This window comes from Ursus americanus, chromosome 1 (assembly GCF_024610735.1).
Source record: "Ursus americanus isolate L20-20 chromosome 1, mUrsAme1.1.p, whole genome shotgun sequence".
Lineage (NCBI taxonomy): Eukaryota > Metazoa > Chordata > Mammalia > Carnivora > Ursidae > Ursus > Ursus americanus.
Window position 1 is genome coordinate 101,579,964 of NC_142127.1, and position 15,444 is coordinate 101,595,407.

Genomic DNA, 15,444 nt, shown 5'->3' on the forward strand with positions numbered 1-15,444 from the left:
AGAGAAGACTGGTCGACAGGAAGCTACGCACACGGCACGTGTACTTGGGTGACCTAGTTAGGTCCTCTCCTTTACGGTCAGGATTTCCAGAAACATCTTGAAATAACCACATAGTTTCTATACACAGTCAACTACAAGATCTTTAGGAACACAGGAGAGAACTGAACAGACAAATCTAAAATTCACGGTTTTGCTGAAAATAAGATTACATCTCCCCTCCCTTCTAAAAAATGCCATTAAAATGAAGAGAAACAAGCGGTACATGTGGATGTAATTAAAATAGAGAAAACAAACAGCGCACACAGAGTCCCGAGCCTCTTGCTGTCTTGCGCCCTGGGCTAGAGTCCCATCCTGAGGTCAGAACTTCAAAAGTAGCCTCAAACTGGAACTTTTCCATAGGAAGAGCCAGCAGTGAATACTGACCCCAGGATCAATTGTTTGTTTAAGCGGCAGACTGCCCCGGTCAGAGAGAGCAAGCCAGGCCCCAGTTGATAAAGAGCTGCCTTCAGCTGGACTGGTCACCCCCAAACGCATAGGAACGATCTCGCAGCCTCTGAACTAAAATGACTCTTCCCAGAACGGAGAAGATGGTGATGACGGTACTGACCGTGTTCGTGCTGGGAGTGAACTATCTGCCTTGCACAGGTAAGGGACTCGGAGACAAGGGCCCCCTGCCCCTGAGGCTGTGACGCCGTGCTGGCCCCTGTGCCTTGTCTCACTGTGTCCCCGTGTGTTTTGGCTCCAGGTTTCCCGGTGTACGACTATGACTCGTCCTCCTTGAGGGAAGCCCTCCGTGCGTCTGTGGCAAAAGTGAATTCCCAGTCCCTGAGCCCGTATCTGTTCCGGGCATTCAGAAGCTCCTTAAAAAGGGTAAGTACATATTCCATCCTCCTGATGCCTCTTTAAATCTACTGCTTTCTGTTATTGATTGATTGATTGTCTCTTGGGCACGCTTTAAACATTTTTCCATTTTAAAGAGATAGTAGCTAATCCTCTCTTTCGTACTGTTTCTGGACAGAGAAAGAATTTAATAACAGTTACTGTCCTAAGACCCTCCAAGCCACTTTGGACGCAGGGTTCTCCTGGAGCGTCTTCCCCTGGCCTGGCTTCTCTCTTCCAGATGTTGCCCTGCGTGCGTCCTGCTTCCGTAGCCAAGGCCCCCATGTTTCCTCTTGAGATGTTTTAGTAAGAGCTGCTCGTTTATTAGAAACGAGGCTTTTTGGATTTCAGCAGTCCTGCTCTTCATACTCAGAGGCAAAAAATTCCGGCTTTTAAGTCCCCAAATCCCACCTTCCTTTGTCGGTTTGGTAATGGTCTGTTTCCTGTTAGCTTGGGGAAATGGGGAAAATGTGAATTTTCTTGGCTTCCAATGACTTGGTCTGTGATTGGCGAAGAAAGAAATGCAGAAATCTGCTTCAAAGGAAATGAGGAGCCTGGGCAGGGAGTCACCCCACCCCCCCCCCACCCCCCCACCCCCACCCCCCCCCGTCTGCAGGGGATTTTGGGGCTTGCTTACGGTCCAGGTGTGGTAGGAACAGAAATTTCTCCAGGCTAGTGGGTGCTAAGATAGGACGTGGGAGAGGTTCTGTAAAGTCACAGGTCCTACGAATGACAGCTCTGTGCAGCCAGGCCACGGGGGCTGAAGCAGAGACGCCTATGTAGGGACGGAAGGCCACCGCTTTCTCTCTGCTGCCACTGGCCTCTCCCCTCCGGCCCAGGCACCACCTTAGCTCCCACTGAGCTTGCTCCCTTTCCTGCTGTGAAGAGCGCCCGGCTCACGGCTTCCTAGCTCTCGAGCCTAGCTCTCATCTCCAGAAACACAGCACACTCATCTCGACCCTTGTTCAGAAACTGGCTCACTTTCTCATTTCCAGATTCCTGGGAAATTAATTAACTTGTCTCATTTGTCTTTTCCTTTTCTTTTTAAAGATGTATTTATTTGAGAGGGAGAGCGAGCAGGGGGAAGAGCAAAAGGAAGGGAGAGAGAGAATCCTCAAGCAGACTTCCCTCTGAGCTTAGAGCCCGCTGCAGGGCTCGATCTCACGACCCTGGGATCATGACCCGAGCCTAAACCAAGAGTCAGATGCTCAACTGACTGAGTCACCCAGTGTGGCTTTTCTAATTGGGCCACAGGTCATGGAGATCATGGCCTGTGTTTTAGCTAGGGGCCCAGCCTAGGAGCAGGCTGTCACGGCCAGAGTGGGGTTCTTGGCCCTGATGTCGTGGTTTGGGAGCCCTGGGAGGGTGAATTCCTTCTGGTAGAGCACAGGATCAGAATAAAGAACCCGCTTTTTGCACACTGGCTGTATCGGCTTCCATCTTTTGCATTTAATGAAATCCACTTGTGGTGTGAGGGGATCAGAGTCCTCTCGCTGGGCTCTCAGATGAACGCTTTAAATGCACCTGTAAGGTAGCTGATACTCACTGCGGAAGAAAGGTAGTGGTTAATTGAGTGAACAAGAGCGTGAGGACGGGTCCTGAGGGACCCCGTGGAAATGTGGCCTGTGGAGATGGGCCCGCAGGAGGCATCGCCCCCCAGGGCACTTTCTGGCACGGGCACCGTCTTGTATCAGACACCTGAGCCCGGACACGCGTGTGCCTGCCAGACAACACGGTTACGTATGCGTGCGTGTGATCCTTGGTGAGTTCACTCACGGGAGACGCCTCTCCGCCTCTGTATGCTGCTCTTCTTTCTGGAAATCTGCCTGTTCTAGCTTCTCATCAGCCTTTTCTAATGACTAAGCGTGTGAAACAATAAATATAGCAAAGATTTACAAATTTTCATCTCACAGCTTCACTTCCAGGAATATGTCCAAAGGAAATAAGTGGTTCAGTCATGTGCAGGAGTTTCGGGGTGCTGGTCAGTGGACTTAGGGTGGAGAGCCAGGCTCTGCTCCTTTATTCCTGGGTTTGCTTTCTGAACCCAGTGGCCCTGGACCCTGTTACACGTCAGCATCCCTGGGAGCTGGAGCTCCCGACGCCCAGGAGAGATGGTTGACTCATAAGGTCTCGGTCTGCAGGGGTGGGGGCCATGTTCTTCGATGTTCTTCTGGTTGTTCTCACGTGCAGTCAGGGTTAAGAACCACTGGGTTTTACCAATGGACCTGGATCAAGTACTCTTGCAATTGATTTTAAATGACTTATCTCTTGGGCTCCAAGTTTAAGACAGGAAAGGACAAGACAATGTGACTTCGTCAGTGTTGGTTTCCTTGCTCTGACGTGGACACTGGGCTCCCTCAGATTCTTTCCTCAGGGGCACAGGGAAAAGGAAAGGTGGAGGACATGAGCCTTGTGCCGGGATGAGGAAGAGAAGAGGACAGAACTCGGGTTCTACTGGGGAGAGAAGAAGGGAGAGGGGAGGGATGGAGGAAGGGGAGGAAAGACAGGAGGACGGGGTGCACGAGTACACAAACAAATAAGTTCGTTCCAGAGAGTGGGGAGGCCTGTGGAGAGAACCAAACAGGTAGGGGGGTGGCTGGGCTGGGCTGGGGCTCAGGCAGCTGTCAGATGGGGAGGCTGCCATGTTTGAGCTACGGCTCCATCAGTGACATGACTTCCGGCCACGGGGGAGACCACGGTGAGGGGGACCTGAAGGACCAAAGACCTTGAGAAAGAGTCGGGCTAGGGCCAAAGGAGGTCAGAGAAGTGGGTCTGAGTTGGGACATGAGGTGGCCCTGCCCAGGGCATGACTTTGAGGAGTTTGAGGTCTGTTTTTTTTTTTTTTTTTTTTTTTTTATTAATAATGATTTTTTATTATATTATGTTAGTCACCATACAGTACATCCCCGGTTTTCGATGTAAGGCTCGATGATTCATTAGTTGTGTATAACACCCAGTGCACCATGCAATATGTGCCCTCCTTACTACCCATCACCGGTCTATCCCATTCCCCCACCCCCCTCCCCTCTGTAGCCCTCAGTTTGTTTCTCGTAGTCCATAGTCTCTCATGTTTCATTCCCCCTTCTGATTACCCCCCCTTTCTTTATCCCTTTCTTCCCCTACTGATCATTCTAGTTCTTATGTTCCATAGATGAGAGAAATCATATGATAGTTGTCTTTCTCTGCTTGACTTATTTCACTAAGCATTATCTCCTCCAGTGCCGTCCATGTTGTAGCAAATGTTGAGAACTCATTCTTTCTGATTGCTGAGTAATATTCCATTGTATATATGGACCACAACTTCTTAATCCAGTCATCTGTTGCAGGGCATCTCGGCTCCTTCCACGATTTAGCTATTGTGGACATTGCTGCTATGAACATTGGGGTGCATATGGCCCTTCTCTTCACTACGTCTGTATCTTTGGGGTAAACACCCAGTAGTGCAATGGCTGGATCATAGGGTAGCTCAATTTTTAACTTTTTAAGGGACCTCCACACGGTTTTCCAGAGTGGCTGTACCAGCTTGCATTCCCACCAACAATGTAGGAGGGATCCCCTTTCTCCACATCCTCTCCAACAATTGTTGTTTCTTGCCTTGTCTATTTTTGCCATTCTAACTGGCGTAAGGTGGTATCTCAGTGTGGTTTTGATTTGAATTTCCTTGATGGCTAATGATTTTGAACATTTTTTCATGTGTCTGTTAGCCATTTGTATGTCTTCATTGGAAAAGTGTCTGTTCATATCTTCTGCCCATTTTTTGATTTGTTTATTTGTTTCTCGTGTATTGAGTTTGAGAAGTTCTTTGTAGATCTGGGATACCAGTCCTTTATCTGTAGTGTCATTTGCAAATATATTCTCCCATTCCGTGGGCTGCCTCTTAGTTTTTCTGACTGTTTCCTTGGATGTGCAGAAACTTTTAATCTTGATGAAGTCCCATAAATTCATTTTATCTTTTGTTTCTCTTGCCTTTGGGGATGTGTCATGAAAAAGGTTGCTTTGGCTGATGTCGTAGAGGTTGCTGCCTATGTTCTCCTCTAGAATTTTGATGGATTCCTGTCTCACATCGAGGTCTTTCATCCATTTGGAGTTTATTTTTGTGTATGGTGTGAGATAGTGGTCAAGTTTCATTCTTTTGCATGTAGCTGTCCAATTTTCCCAGCACCATTTATTGAAGAGACTGTCTTTTTCCCACCGGATGTTTTTTCCTGCTTGAGGTCTGTTTTAAGGACCATGGAACATATACAGAAGTGCAGGCAGATCTCTGCACTTGGAAAAGGTCTCTCTAGCTGGGGGAGGAGTGGGGTGCTAGGGAGGGCCCTGAGACAGTGACTGCCGGAAGCAGGCAGTGACGGAGGGCAGCTGAGCGGGGCCTGGGCGCAGGGAGGGTGGGGGTGGCTGGGTTCCGGGACAGCCCGAGGCGAAGCCGCGGAAGGTTTGGGATCCTTTGTACGTGTGTGTCCATCGCTGTCCATTTTTTACATTCATCTTTGCTTTGTTTTGCTTTTGGGCTTTCTAAATTATTCTCGGCCAGCCTGCCTGCTCTTCACTTTTTGTCCAATCATAGTTGGAAAAACCTCAGTGATCACTGTTGTTTGTCAGGCTTCTCCAGAGCAGAAGCAATAGACTGCGTGTGTATGTGTGTGTGTGTGTGTGTGTGTGTGTGTGTGAGAGAGAGAGAAAGAGAGAGAGACAGATGTTGGGGGAGAGGGAGAAGGAGAATGAGTGAGAGAGATTTATCATAGTGAAGAATTGGCTTGGGGCGCCTCGGTGGCGCAGTCGTTAAGTGTCTGCCTTCGGCTCAGGGCATGATCCCAGTGCTCTGGGATCGAGTCCCACATCAGGCTCCTCTGCTATGAGCCTGCTTCTTCCTCTCCCACTCCCCCTGCTTGTGTTCCCTCTCTCGGTGGCTGTCTCTCTCTGTCAAATAAATAAATAAAATCTTTAAAAAAAAAATAAAGAAAAAAAAAATAAAGAATTGGCTTACACTATATGGAGGTTTGCTCAATTCAAAATCTGTAGGGTGGGCTGACAGGTTGGAGGCCCAGGAAAGAGCTGATGTTGCAGTTCACATCTGAAGGCAGTCTACTGGCAGAGTCCTTTCCCACTCAGGAAAAAGTCTATTCTATCCACGCCTTCAACTGATTGCATGAGGCCCACCCACATTATGGAGGATGTCTGCTTTACTCAAATCCACTAATTTAAATGTTAGTTCCATCTAAAAAACACCTTCATTGAAATATCCAGAGTGTTTGACCAAATATCTCAGCACCATGGCCCAGTCAAGTCGACACATAAAATTAACCACTATAATCACCAAAAGGAATTGTTATGGGTTTTTTATTGCTCATATATTTTTATTAATTTTTTGAATAAAAAAACAAAATATGCTCATTATAAAAAGTTAGAAAATATAACAAGAAAGAAAAAGCCAAAACTACTATCTATTATCCATTCCTCTGAGATACCCACTATGAGCATGTGGGGGAAGGTCTTTTTGGATCCTTTTCGTATATTGGTATAAAACATATTTTTTAAAAGAAAAACAGGAGCATAGTGTAACATCAATTGTAAAGTCCCACAGTTTACTTCAGCAACAATGCTGGATTTGGGATTTTCTCTAGTTGATTCCTTATCGTCAAGCATTCAGGTTGCCCCACCTTTTTCAAACAACAGAGTAGAGATTTGCGTGGGAAGTGAGTTTGGATGAAAAAGCAAAACCATTAGGCTTTTCTCCTTATTCCGAACAGAGTGCTTCAAGATGCAAAGAAAGGTTGCAAACTCATCTCATAGTTCAATAAAATTATCTGTACTCAAAAAAAATCCCACATTTTCATCTTTGTAACTAAGCCTTTGTGTTCCCAGTTTGTTTTCATTGGATTGCTTTAACGGAAATTGCTAGAGCTCGATCAGGGTGGAGAGCCCCAGCAACACGCCCCAGCAGAAGAGGGCTTTATTTTTTTTATGAGACTCGGATTTATTATCCAATATTTTAAAATTATGAATAAATGTGGTAATAAATACTGCTGAGGCTGAATTTCTAGTCTTACTTGTTTCCAGAAAACTCTACTTCTATGAGCACTCTTCACCCACTGTCAGAAGGAGATGCAAAGCCCACCACCCCATCCCAGGCTTGGAGTTTGTCACTTATTCCCAAACACAGTGTTCTACCTGTGCCCGTCCTTCCCAACGTGTGAGCGATCTGTGCTCTCACAGAGGGTTCTCCCTACCTTACCCTCACCGGGAAGCTGCTGACTCGGCTTTGTCACAAGGTGGGCTCGAGGACTGAAAGAGACGAGAGTTTTGGAGCCTGGGGGTGTGGTCGGGTACTGGGCCATGGCAGCCTCCCTGCCGCCATCTTCTTCCTGCCCCAGTGTGGTCTCTTTGCAGCAGCCATGGTGATTCACATCTTAGCTCTTAAGTCCTTCTGAGAACTTCCCATTGCAATGAGAATGAAATCTAAACACTGTCCCGTCGGTGACAGGACCATAAATTCCGTGACACACCCCATCTCTCACACATCATGGCGTACCGTTCTCCTCTTGTTCATTTTGCTCCAGCCACAATAGTTGGACTTATTCTGCCCCAGGACATTGGCCCTGCTTTTTCCACACAATGGGCTCTTTCCCATTCCATTCTATGAGCCTTAGCGGAAAATATTCCTTCTTTAGGAGGATTTCTCTGGCACCTTCTCTGCAGTAGCTACTTCCTCCCCCTGACCCCCATTATAGTGTTGTTTGTTCCCTCATAACACCATAACCTTCTAGAACGACCTTGCTTCGTTTTCTTTAAGGTGTTTACTGTGTGGCTGTAATCTAAGCTGGAGCCAAAGCTGGACACACTGTGGGCTCTCATTAAGTCATAGGATTTCCGTGTCATCACAGCATCACAGATTCATCACGAAGTTTGGCAGTTTCCCCCAGGATCCCACCCTTGGTGGAAAGGAGTAGACGATTGTGTAAACTCATTCATGGGCCACAACTGATCAAACAGGAAGTAGGACTGGGTAATACTATATGCAGAAATGTACGCACCACTTAATTTCTTATATCAGGGATTACTAAGAAATCATGGGGCATTCTTTTAGGAAAATGACCCTTAAATACACACGGTTGATTCTCATTATTTGCAGTAGTTGTGTTCTAGAAAGTCACCACGAGCACTGTATTAGTGCATACGGAACCCTTGCTCCTGGTCTAACCCACATCTTCTATGTGGCACATCCAGACCTTCTGGTGCTTGGGAGCACGGACAGCCCTTTAGGACTACACTTGGGGGCCATTTGAAACAGCAAAATCACCAAGGGGGAAAAAAACCCACAAAAATGAGAAAAACATGGTCCAAAATAAACCCTGGAAGTCTGCAGTATGACAGCGGAAGCTAGGAGGCCGAGCACTGCCTTATCTGATCTCAGCTGGGAACGTGTGCACGGGCAACTCAAGTTCTTTGCCGCTCTGTGCCTGTCCGTGGATGACTGGAAAGGACGCTGAGCATTGATTTTGGGGGTTATGAATACGTTTTAGTGAGTAAGCACATTTGTAAAAATGGAAGCTCTGAATCATGAGGATCCACTGTAAATTAAGTCATCAGAAGTGACATTGACCTTGTAGTTCAGACACCTAAGTGCTGATTCCATTTTTTTAAATGAAGTATTATGTGCCTTTGGAAAAGCGCTTCTGGTCTCAGACTGAGGGAGTGGAACTGGGGGATTGCTAAAACCATTTAACAGTTTCCCCCAAGAAGGAGCCTATAACATTCTCTCCTGTGCGGGGAGAAACATTTGTAGCATTGGAAACTTCAGAAGCTCACCTGGGCAAACTGACGCTTTGTCTTTGGGAAGGTCAACGTTCTGGATCAGGACAGCTTGAACATGGACCTAGAGTTTGGCATTCGGGAGACAACATGCAGGAGAGATTCTGGAGAAGACCCTGCCGGCTGTGACTTCCAAAGGGGCTACTACGTGGTAAGTGAGGCAGGAAACACCATATCCCAGAGACTAGCAGGATGAAGCACCTCGCTTCTTCCATGACCTGGAGCTGTTCCAAGTCGTAAGGAGAGCGTGGCCCCTGCCGGCATCCGGCCACACTGGAAGGCACCAGCTGTGTCCATACTGTATTCCCCGGGGCAGGGGCAGTGCGGCTCAGTGGTTGAGAACTTGGGCTCTGGAGTCCGTGGTCTTGAGTGATCCTGGCAAATTACTGAAGCCCTGTTGCCTCAGTTGCCTGCGTCTTGAAACGGATGGTTCCAGGCAGTTAATACAAAGAGGCCAACCCCAAAGGCAAATTCCAGAGATGTTTCAAATTCCAGTTTAAATGAATCTAAAACACCAGCTGTGTTCTTGGCGTGAGTGGCATTATTTTGTAATTGCCCGTCCTGTATTATCTGACTCCCTCCTCCTCTCTGGCTCAGGCTTCATGGGGTCAGGACCACGGTGTGTTCAGTGTGGTGTCCGCAGTGACCAGAGCGTGGCCCCATACTTAGTTAACACCCATGGGCAAGGGTCTGGTGGAGCAGGCCAGCACCCTTGCTTTCCAGAATGTTTGTGTTCAGATGTATGAGTTCTCGGGGCTTTGTTCCTTGATGAGGTTGTTACTTGATGGGTTATTTTGTGTCAGGGTCCCTTCACAACAGTGTAAATTTCGAAAAGGGGAATCCTTTGTTTTGTTACTTGTTTCATGAGACTTCTTTGTGACTGTTTTATGAAGGACTCAAATCTAAGTGTTACAGCGTCTGTTCCTAATGGAATCTGAGGTCAAAGAAGAGAACAAAGTCCTTTGGGTTCTTCCCACTTCCTTTTGTTCCACTGGGAAACTTCGAGGCAGCCCGCCCCCTGCTCCTGGAGGGAATGGCTGCTCTCCCGGGGGGCCTTGTAATACACCAAGTGCCTAACAGGTCTTAAATGTTTCAATTTTTTCTGCTTCTGTCTTGGGAAATTTTCATTTTGGAAACATGAACTGCCTCTATGAATTTTTCCTTTCTGTTTGCATCATTCTGTCAGGCCTTCGGTATCGCCTGAACTCTCACATAGATCCTACCCCTTTCTTTGAGCGGCTGAGGATTGAACCCAATGCTTTCTTTTCCAGCAGGCCGCTGTTTGCAGAAGCACGGTGCGGGTGTCCGCCGAAGAGGTGCAGGACGTGTGGGTTCGCTGCCGCTGGTCCTCCAGCTCTGAGTCTAACAGCAGCGAAGAGGTAGGACCAGGGGTTTGGCGTCCTCCGGGACAGCGCCTGGTAGGGTCTGTGTGGGTCTGTGACAAGCAGATCAGTGTGACAGAATCACGGGAACGTCACCCAGGCAGGGGCGAGTACAGCTCTGCTGATTCGGCTGGAATCTCCCCTACTTGTCCAACCTCTTCTCCCTCTGTCCTACTCTGTCTTTATTTCCCGGAGATTTGGAAATAGCTTAAAGCAACAGCTGGCAAATCTTTAACGTTTTAGATCTCAGTATGCAGGTCCCTGGCACTGTGGTTTAGTGGACGGATGTGGGAGGGGCATTTTTGTTGGACTAGAGTTCAAAACCATTCAGCAGCTCCGCAGTCTACGTCAGGGTGCTTAACTCCATGACCTGCCGCTTCTTCATCTGTGAGATGCCAGGAGGAAAAGCCACCGAATAATGCAGAGAGAACTGAGTAAGTTGGTGGGCAAGAGATGCTTGGTGAATGGCAGGACATGGGTCCCCCCACCCCAAATATATTGAAATTGATTTGCAATAATTCTGTAAAATTAACAATATGTAAATTTCCGACATGAACATATATTACATATTTATTTGTCTGTTTGCTTATTAACTGCTTTCCTTACTGGAATGTATGTCTCCTGAGGGGCAAAGAGTGTTACCTTTTGTTGGTCTAGGACAATGTTTGATACAGGGTGGATGTTCAGTAAATGTTTGTTGAATGAATATAAGAGAACGGAGGAAGAGAGGTCAAGAATATGATATGAGGAGGAAATTTCTTGACTCCAACTAGGCATAAAAACATAATTGTTATATTATTATTCAAAATGGGATAACATTTTTGACTGGTATTTTAAAATATTTCTACTGTGGTACAGGTGGATCTGTCCAATGATGATCTTTCTCTACTCACGTTTTTATTCGGTTTTTCAAGATTTCATTCTGCAGGTGAAAATTACATTAAGAGAGTAAAGAAAATGCAGCTTCAAGAAATATACATGAAAGTTAATGTTCCCATATTATGAACATACTCACACCTTAAATATTTTGCTTGGAAGTCCATTGTAGGATCAGGATGTGAGGAAGCTAATGGCTGGGAGCTTCCACGACAGGAGACAGTTTGACAGGTGCAGGAAGACTAAGCCCAGGTGCTAGGAACTTCTCCGCAGAAATGTTCGATTGATCTCGTGCACACTGGCACCTTTGCGGATCAGTCCACAGGTGGTTTCTGGGCTTTGCATGGAGCCATGGTTCCAGGATCTAGTTCCTGGGTGTTAGGGCAAGTATGAAGGGCCAGCTTTTCTAGACTCCACTGAGGCATTTAGGAAGTCAGGTGTGTTTCCATGCTGACATACTTGCATACTTGTGGCCTGGCCAATCCAGCAATGACAAGGACCAAACACAGCATTTCACAAACATTTTGTTCACATTGATTTTGTGGCTTCTATGGAAACAGCCAGGGAGACAGTGAGGAGTGAGACAAGCAATCCTAGGCCCCATGGAGTTTGTAGAGGAATGGGGGTCCACTCAGCAGGGGTGACCCTGACTACCAGGCCAGCATGCGGGGGCACATGTCAAGAGGACATAATCTCATCTGGGTGCAGGAGAGCTTCCCTGGGGGATGTTCACATCAAGAACTTCCATCAGGACAAAGGGGACAGGTATGGAGGGGAGGGAGGAAAACCGATTCTGAGCACAAAGGGGTCAAAAAGGGATTCCCTGATGCATGAGAAGCTGGTTGGGTTGGAATGGACAGAAATCTTGATGACCTCCATGAGCAAAATACGGGACAGAGGCATAAGGGTTGATCTGGAGAGGAAGTCAGGCTGGGCCTCAGGGGTCATGTCTAGGATCTCTGGATGAACTAGGATCTCTGGCTTCGTCCTAATGGCTATGGGCCTATTGGCTAAGAGCAGGTGGGGGCTCCAGGAGGCTGGCAGGACAGGTGACAGGGAACGCTAGCAGGTGCCAGGAATTAGTAGTGAGTGTTGAGAAATGGACTCTAGTTCATTCTATGACCTTTAACACATTGAACTGAATTCAGTAACTGCCCCCCCCCATTTAACCCCCTTTCCATCTCTGATTTGGGAAGTTGATTCTGATCGCACAGCCCACAAATCTGTTGCAACTTTCTCATTACATAGTGAGGACATTGCATTTTTTTCCAATCCAAGTTTTGTAGGAAGACTCTGACATTAAGTTAAATGGGCCCTTGAAACAAACAATATTTGAAAATAAACTCTCAGGTAGATGTTCCTCAAAGATCAGGAAATCGCGGGGCGCCTGGGTGGCACAGCGGTTAAGCATCTGCCTTCAGCTCAGGGCGTGATCCCGGCGTTCTGGGATCGAGCCCCACATCAGGCTCCTCCGCTATGAGCCTGCTTCTTCCTCTCCCACTCCCCCTGCTTGTGTTCCCTCTCTTGCTGGCTGTCTCTATCTCTGTCAAATAAATAAATAAAATCTTTAAAAAAAAAAAAAAAAGATCAGGAAATCGCGAAGAATTAACGAGCAAATTAAAAAAAAATTCCTTAAATTAAAGAATGCCGTAATTCAAGGGAAGAAGAAGAAGGCAGATGGAGATTTCAAGTAATTCCTGGAAACTCTGAAATAGATTTCTTATACGAAACAGAAAAAAAAAAAAAGGAAAGAAAGAAAACAGCTGTTAACCATTTTCAGTGAAATAAGCGGTGATATTACAAACATAAAAGAGAATAGAGTAGGATGAGTTTCGTCTTCAAACAAGTAAATCACTGTTGGAAGTAGGAAATAGAAGAAATAAAACAACAAAAAAAATCCAGTAGCGAAAATGAAGATCATTTGAAAAACATATGTAGGTTCTAGAAAAATTTCCAGGGAAAAGAACATAATGCGAAGAAAGGTGCAAACCATGGAGAAAAAGACTGCAAATCCAAAATATGAAGAATAAGGACTTCGATCAAATGAAAACTGTGTTGTGAAGACATAATGTGAGAAACCGCTGAATGTATGAAGTTTGCATTTTCCCCTTACATGATTTTTAAAAAGATACAAGGTGTAAGGAAATTAGAGGAAATAAGTTTCTAAATTTGCTAATATTCTTCTCTCCTTAAGCAAATACATATCTGTGTTGCGGGTAGTCTCTATTATATGTGTTAATTATGAAAGTGAACTAGAGAGAGGAGGAAGGGCTCTGGATGGCACAGGAGCGCCCAGACAAACACCGAGTGGTTTCGTCCCCAGCCAGAGGGCGATGCTAACACCTGGAGGCTGCCAAGTGAACTCGGCTTTTGACAAACTCTGGTTTGCAGTAGATGGGATGAGATTTGGCTAAGGCTTCAGCCAAGAGACCTAGAAACAGCCCAAAGGGAGAAACTGAGGAAGAAGAACTAACAGAATTCTGAGCTCAGGGAAGGGGAAGTGACAGGCGCTTGATTTACTTGCTGTGGTCCATTTCCAATGATAGAAATTCAGCTACAAGTCCCCTACGCCCCAATGGGCTCCGTCCCCGGATCACATTCCCAGAAAGGACCGGGAACAGTTGGCCTCACAGACCAGTTAATATAGGAGCGTTCAACACCACATGTATTTCTGCCCCTCCCTCCCCCTTCCTTCCCCCACCCCTCCTCCCTCGCCCTGCCCCCCCAACCTCCCCCTTCTCTTCTCCCTCTCTTACTGCGGATGACATTTCTCCTTGTAGCAAGAAGCAAGGTGCTCCAGATTCAGATTCTCGAAACTTAGGAGGAAAAGGGAGCATCTCTCTCTAGCCCCACTGGAGATGCAGGACTCCCTTGGCCTGGCTTTGGTCATGTGCCCATCCCCCACCTTTTTAAAATTACACCTTTATTGAGTTATAATCCGCATAGTATATAACTCACCCTTACAATGTATCCAGTTCAGTGGTTTTTAGCATATTCATAGATGGTACAACCACCACCACTACCTAAATCCAGAACGTTTTCGTCACCTCAAAAAGAAACCTCATCCCAGGGGCCGCCCTTCTGTGCTCCCCATTCTCCCAGCTCCCAGGAACCACTCGTCTACTTTCCGAGTCTACGGATTTGCCTATTCTGGCCATTTTGGTATAAATGGAGTCATGTACCCTTCTGTGACTGGCTTATCTCACTAAGTATCATGTTCATACCTGCCGTAGGATGCATCGGAACTTCGTTGGTGTTTAGTGTTGGATAAGATGGTTTGTATGGATATACTATGTTTGATCTATCCATTCATTGGTTGAGCAACATTTGGGTTCCTTCCCCTTTTTGGCTATTATCAATAATGGTGCAGTGAGCATTCATGTGCGAGTTTGTGTGGACTTATGTTGTTATGTGGGCTTTCAGTGGCTTCCTGAAGACTTCTTGTGCAAGCCTTTTCCAAACTGAACACCTTGTGGGAACTTCACAGTCAGGAACCCTGCACATCTGGTCTAAATGCAGTCTGTTTGCAAGTTCACATGAAAGGTGCCATCTTTTTGGTCCCCAATATTTGGGAGCACATTCTGAGCCCAGTGGAAAGTTTTTAGGCAATTTAAACTTCATGCAAGTGGTTCTTCCCATGTGCTTTCTTAGACACACACGTTTGACACCATGTAAAGTTATTTAATAAAATGTGTTGCCTTATTTCACTAACAATGAATTACGTAATGCATCACAGTCCTCCAGATAATATTTGCATTTTTTACAGTGTCTCCTTCTTCTCTCTTTCATGTGTTGATGTATCCCGATGCCTATATTGATTTAGATGTTTTTGGGGGACATATTGGAATCCTTTAAATGGAGAAACAACTACCTACGTGGTAAGTTGAGATCTGCTCTTTTTAATGATTTTTTTTCTTGAAACAATTTCATATTGAAGTTCTGTTAGTGGGTCATTTAAAACTGGAAACATCAATACATAACCTTTGAACAGTTATACAATTCCAGAAAATAAACATTCTCGTTTATTTTTTTTCCTTTTTTTTTAATTTCAATTAGCCAACATATAGTACCTCATTAGTTTTTGATGTGGTCAATCATTCATTAGTTGCGTATAACACCCAGTGCTCGTGACCTTTCCTCCTGCCTCACTTTGGGGCATTTTCTGAAAAAGCTCAAACTCTCTTGAACGCCTGCTTGCCCTCCACCCTCAGCACTACTTTGGGGCCAGCAGGTGAAGTTAATGATAATGTACTTTCTCCCTTTTACAGATCAGTTTCCCTCTCATTTAAGTTTCAGGATAGATCTGCGAACCAGGGGTCCCATGACCTGCTTCTGCAGAGGAGATGAACAGTAACTCTTGGTGCTGATGTCATACACAAGACACTTAACTCTGTGCTAATTGCTTGACACAGCTTTCTCTTCACAACCATCCTGTGAGGCAACATGTGTTGCTTCCCATTTTGTAGATGAGCAAACTGAGGCTTAGTGAGTTCCTGTA

General features: G+C 46.1%; 1 protein-coding gene across 1 annotated transcript in view; it reads left to right on the forward strand.

The window, feature by feature from the left end:
* SPP2 (secreted phosphoprotein 2) overlaps positions 1 to 15,444 on the forward strand; it is a 24,284-nt gene continuing 8,840 nt past the window's right edge. The window contains 5 exon segments of the mRNA XM_045794062.2: positions 1 to 645; positions 746 to 870; positions 8,717 to 8,839; positions 9,960 to 10,067; positions 14,770 to 14,824. Of these exon segments, the coding sequence (XP_045650018.2) occupies positions 564 to 645; positions 746 to 870; positions 8,717 to 8,839; positions 9,960 to 10,067; positions 14,770 to 14,824 (493 nt within the window). The 5' untranslated portion in view covers positions 1 to 563.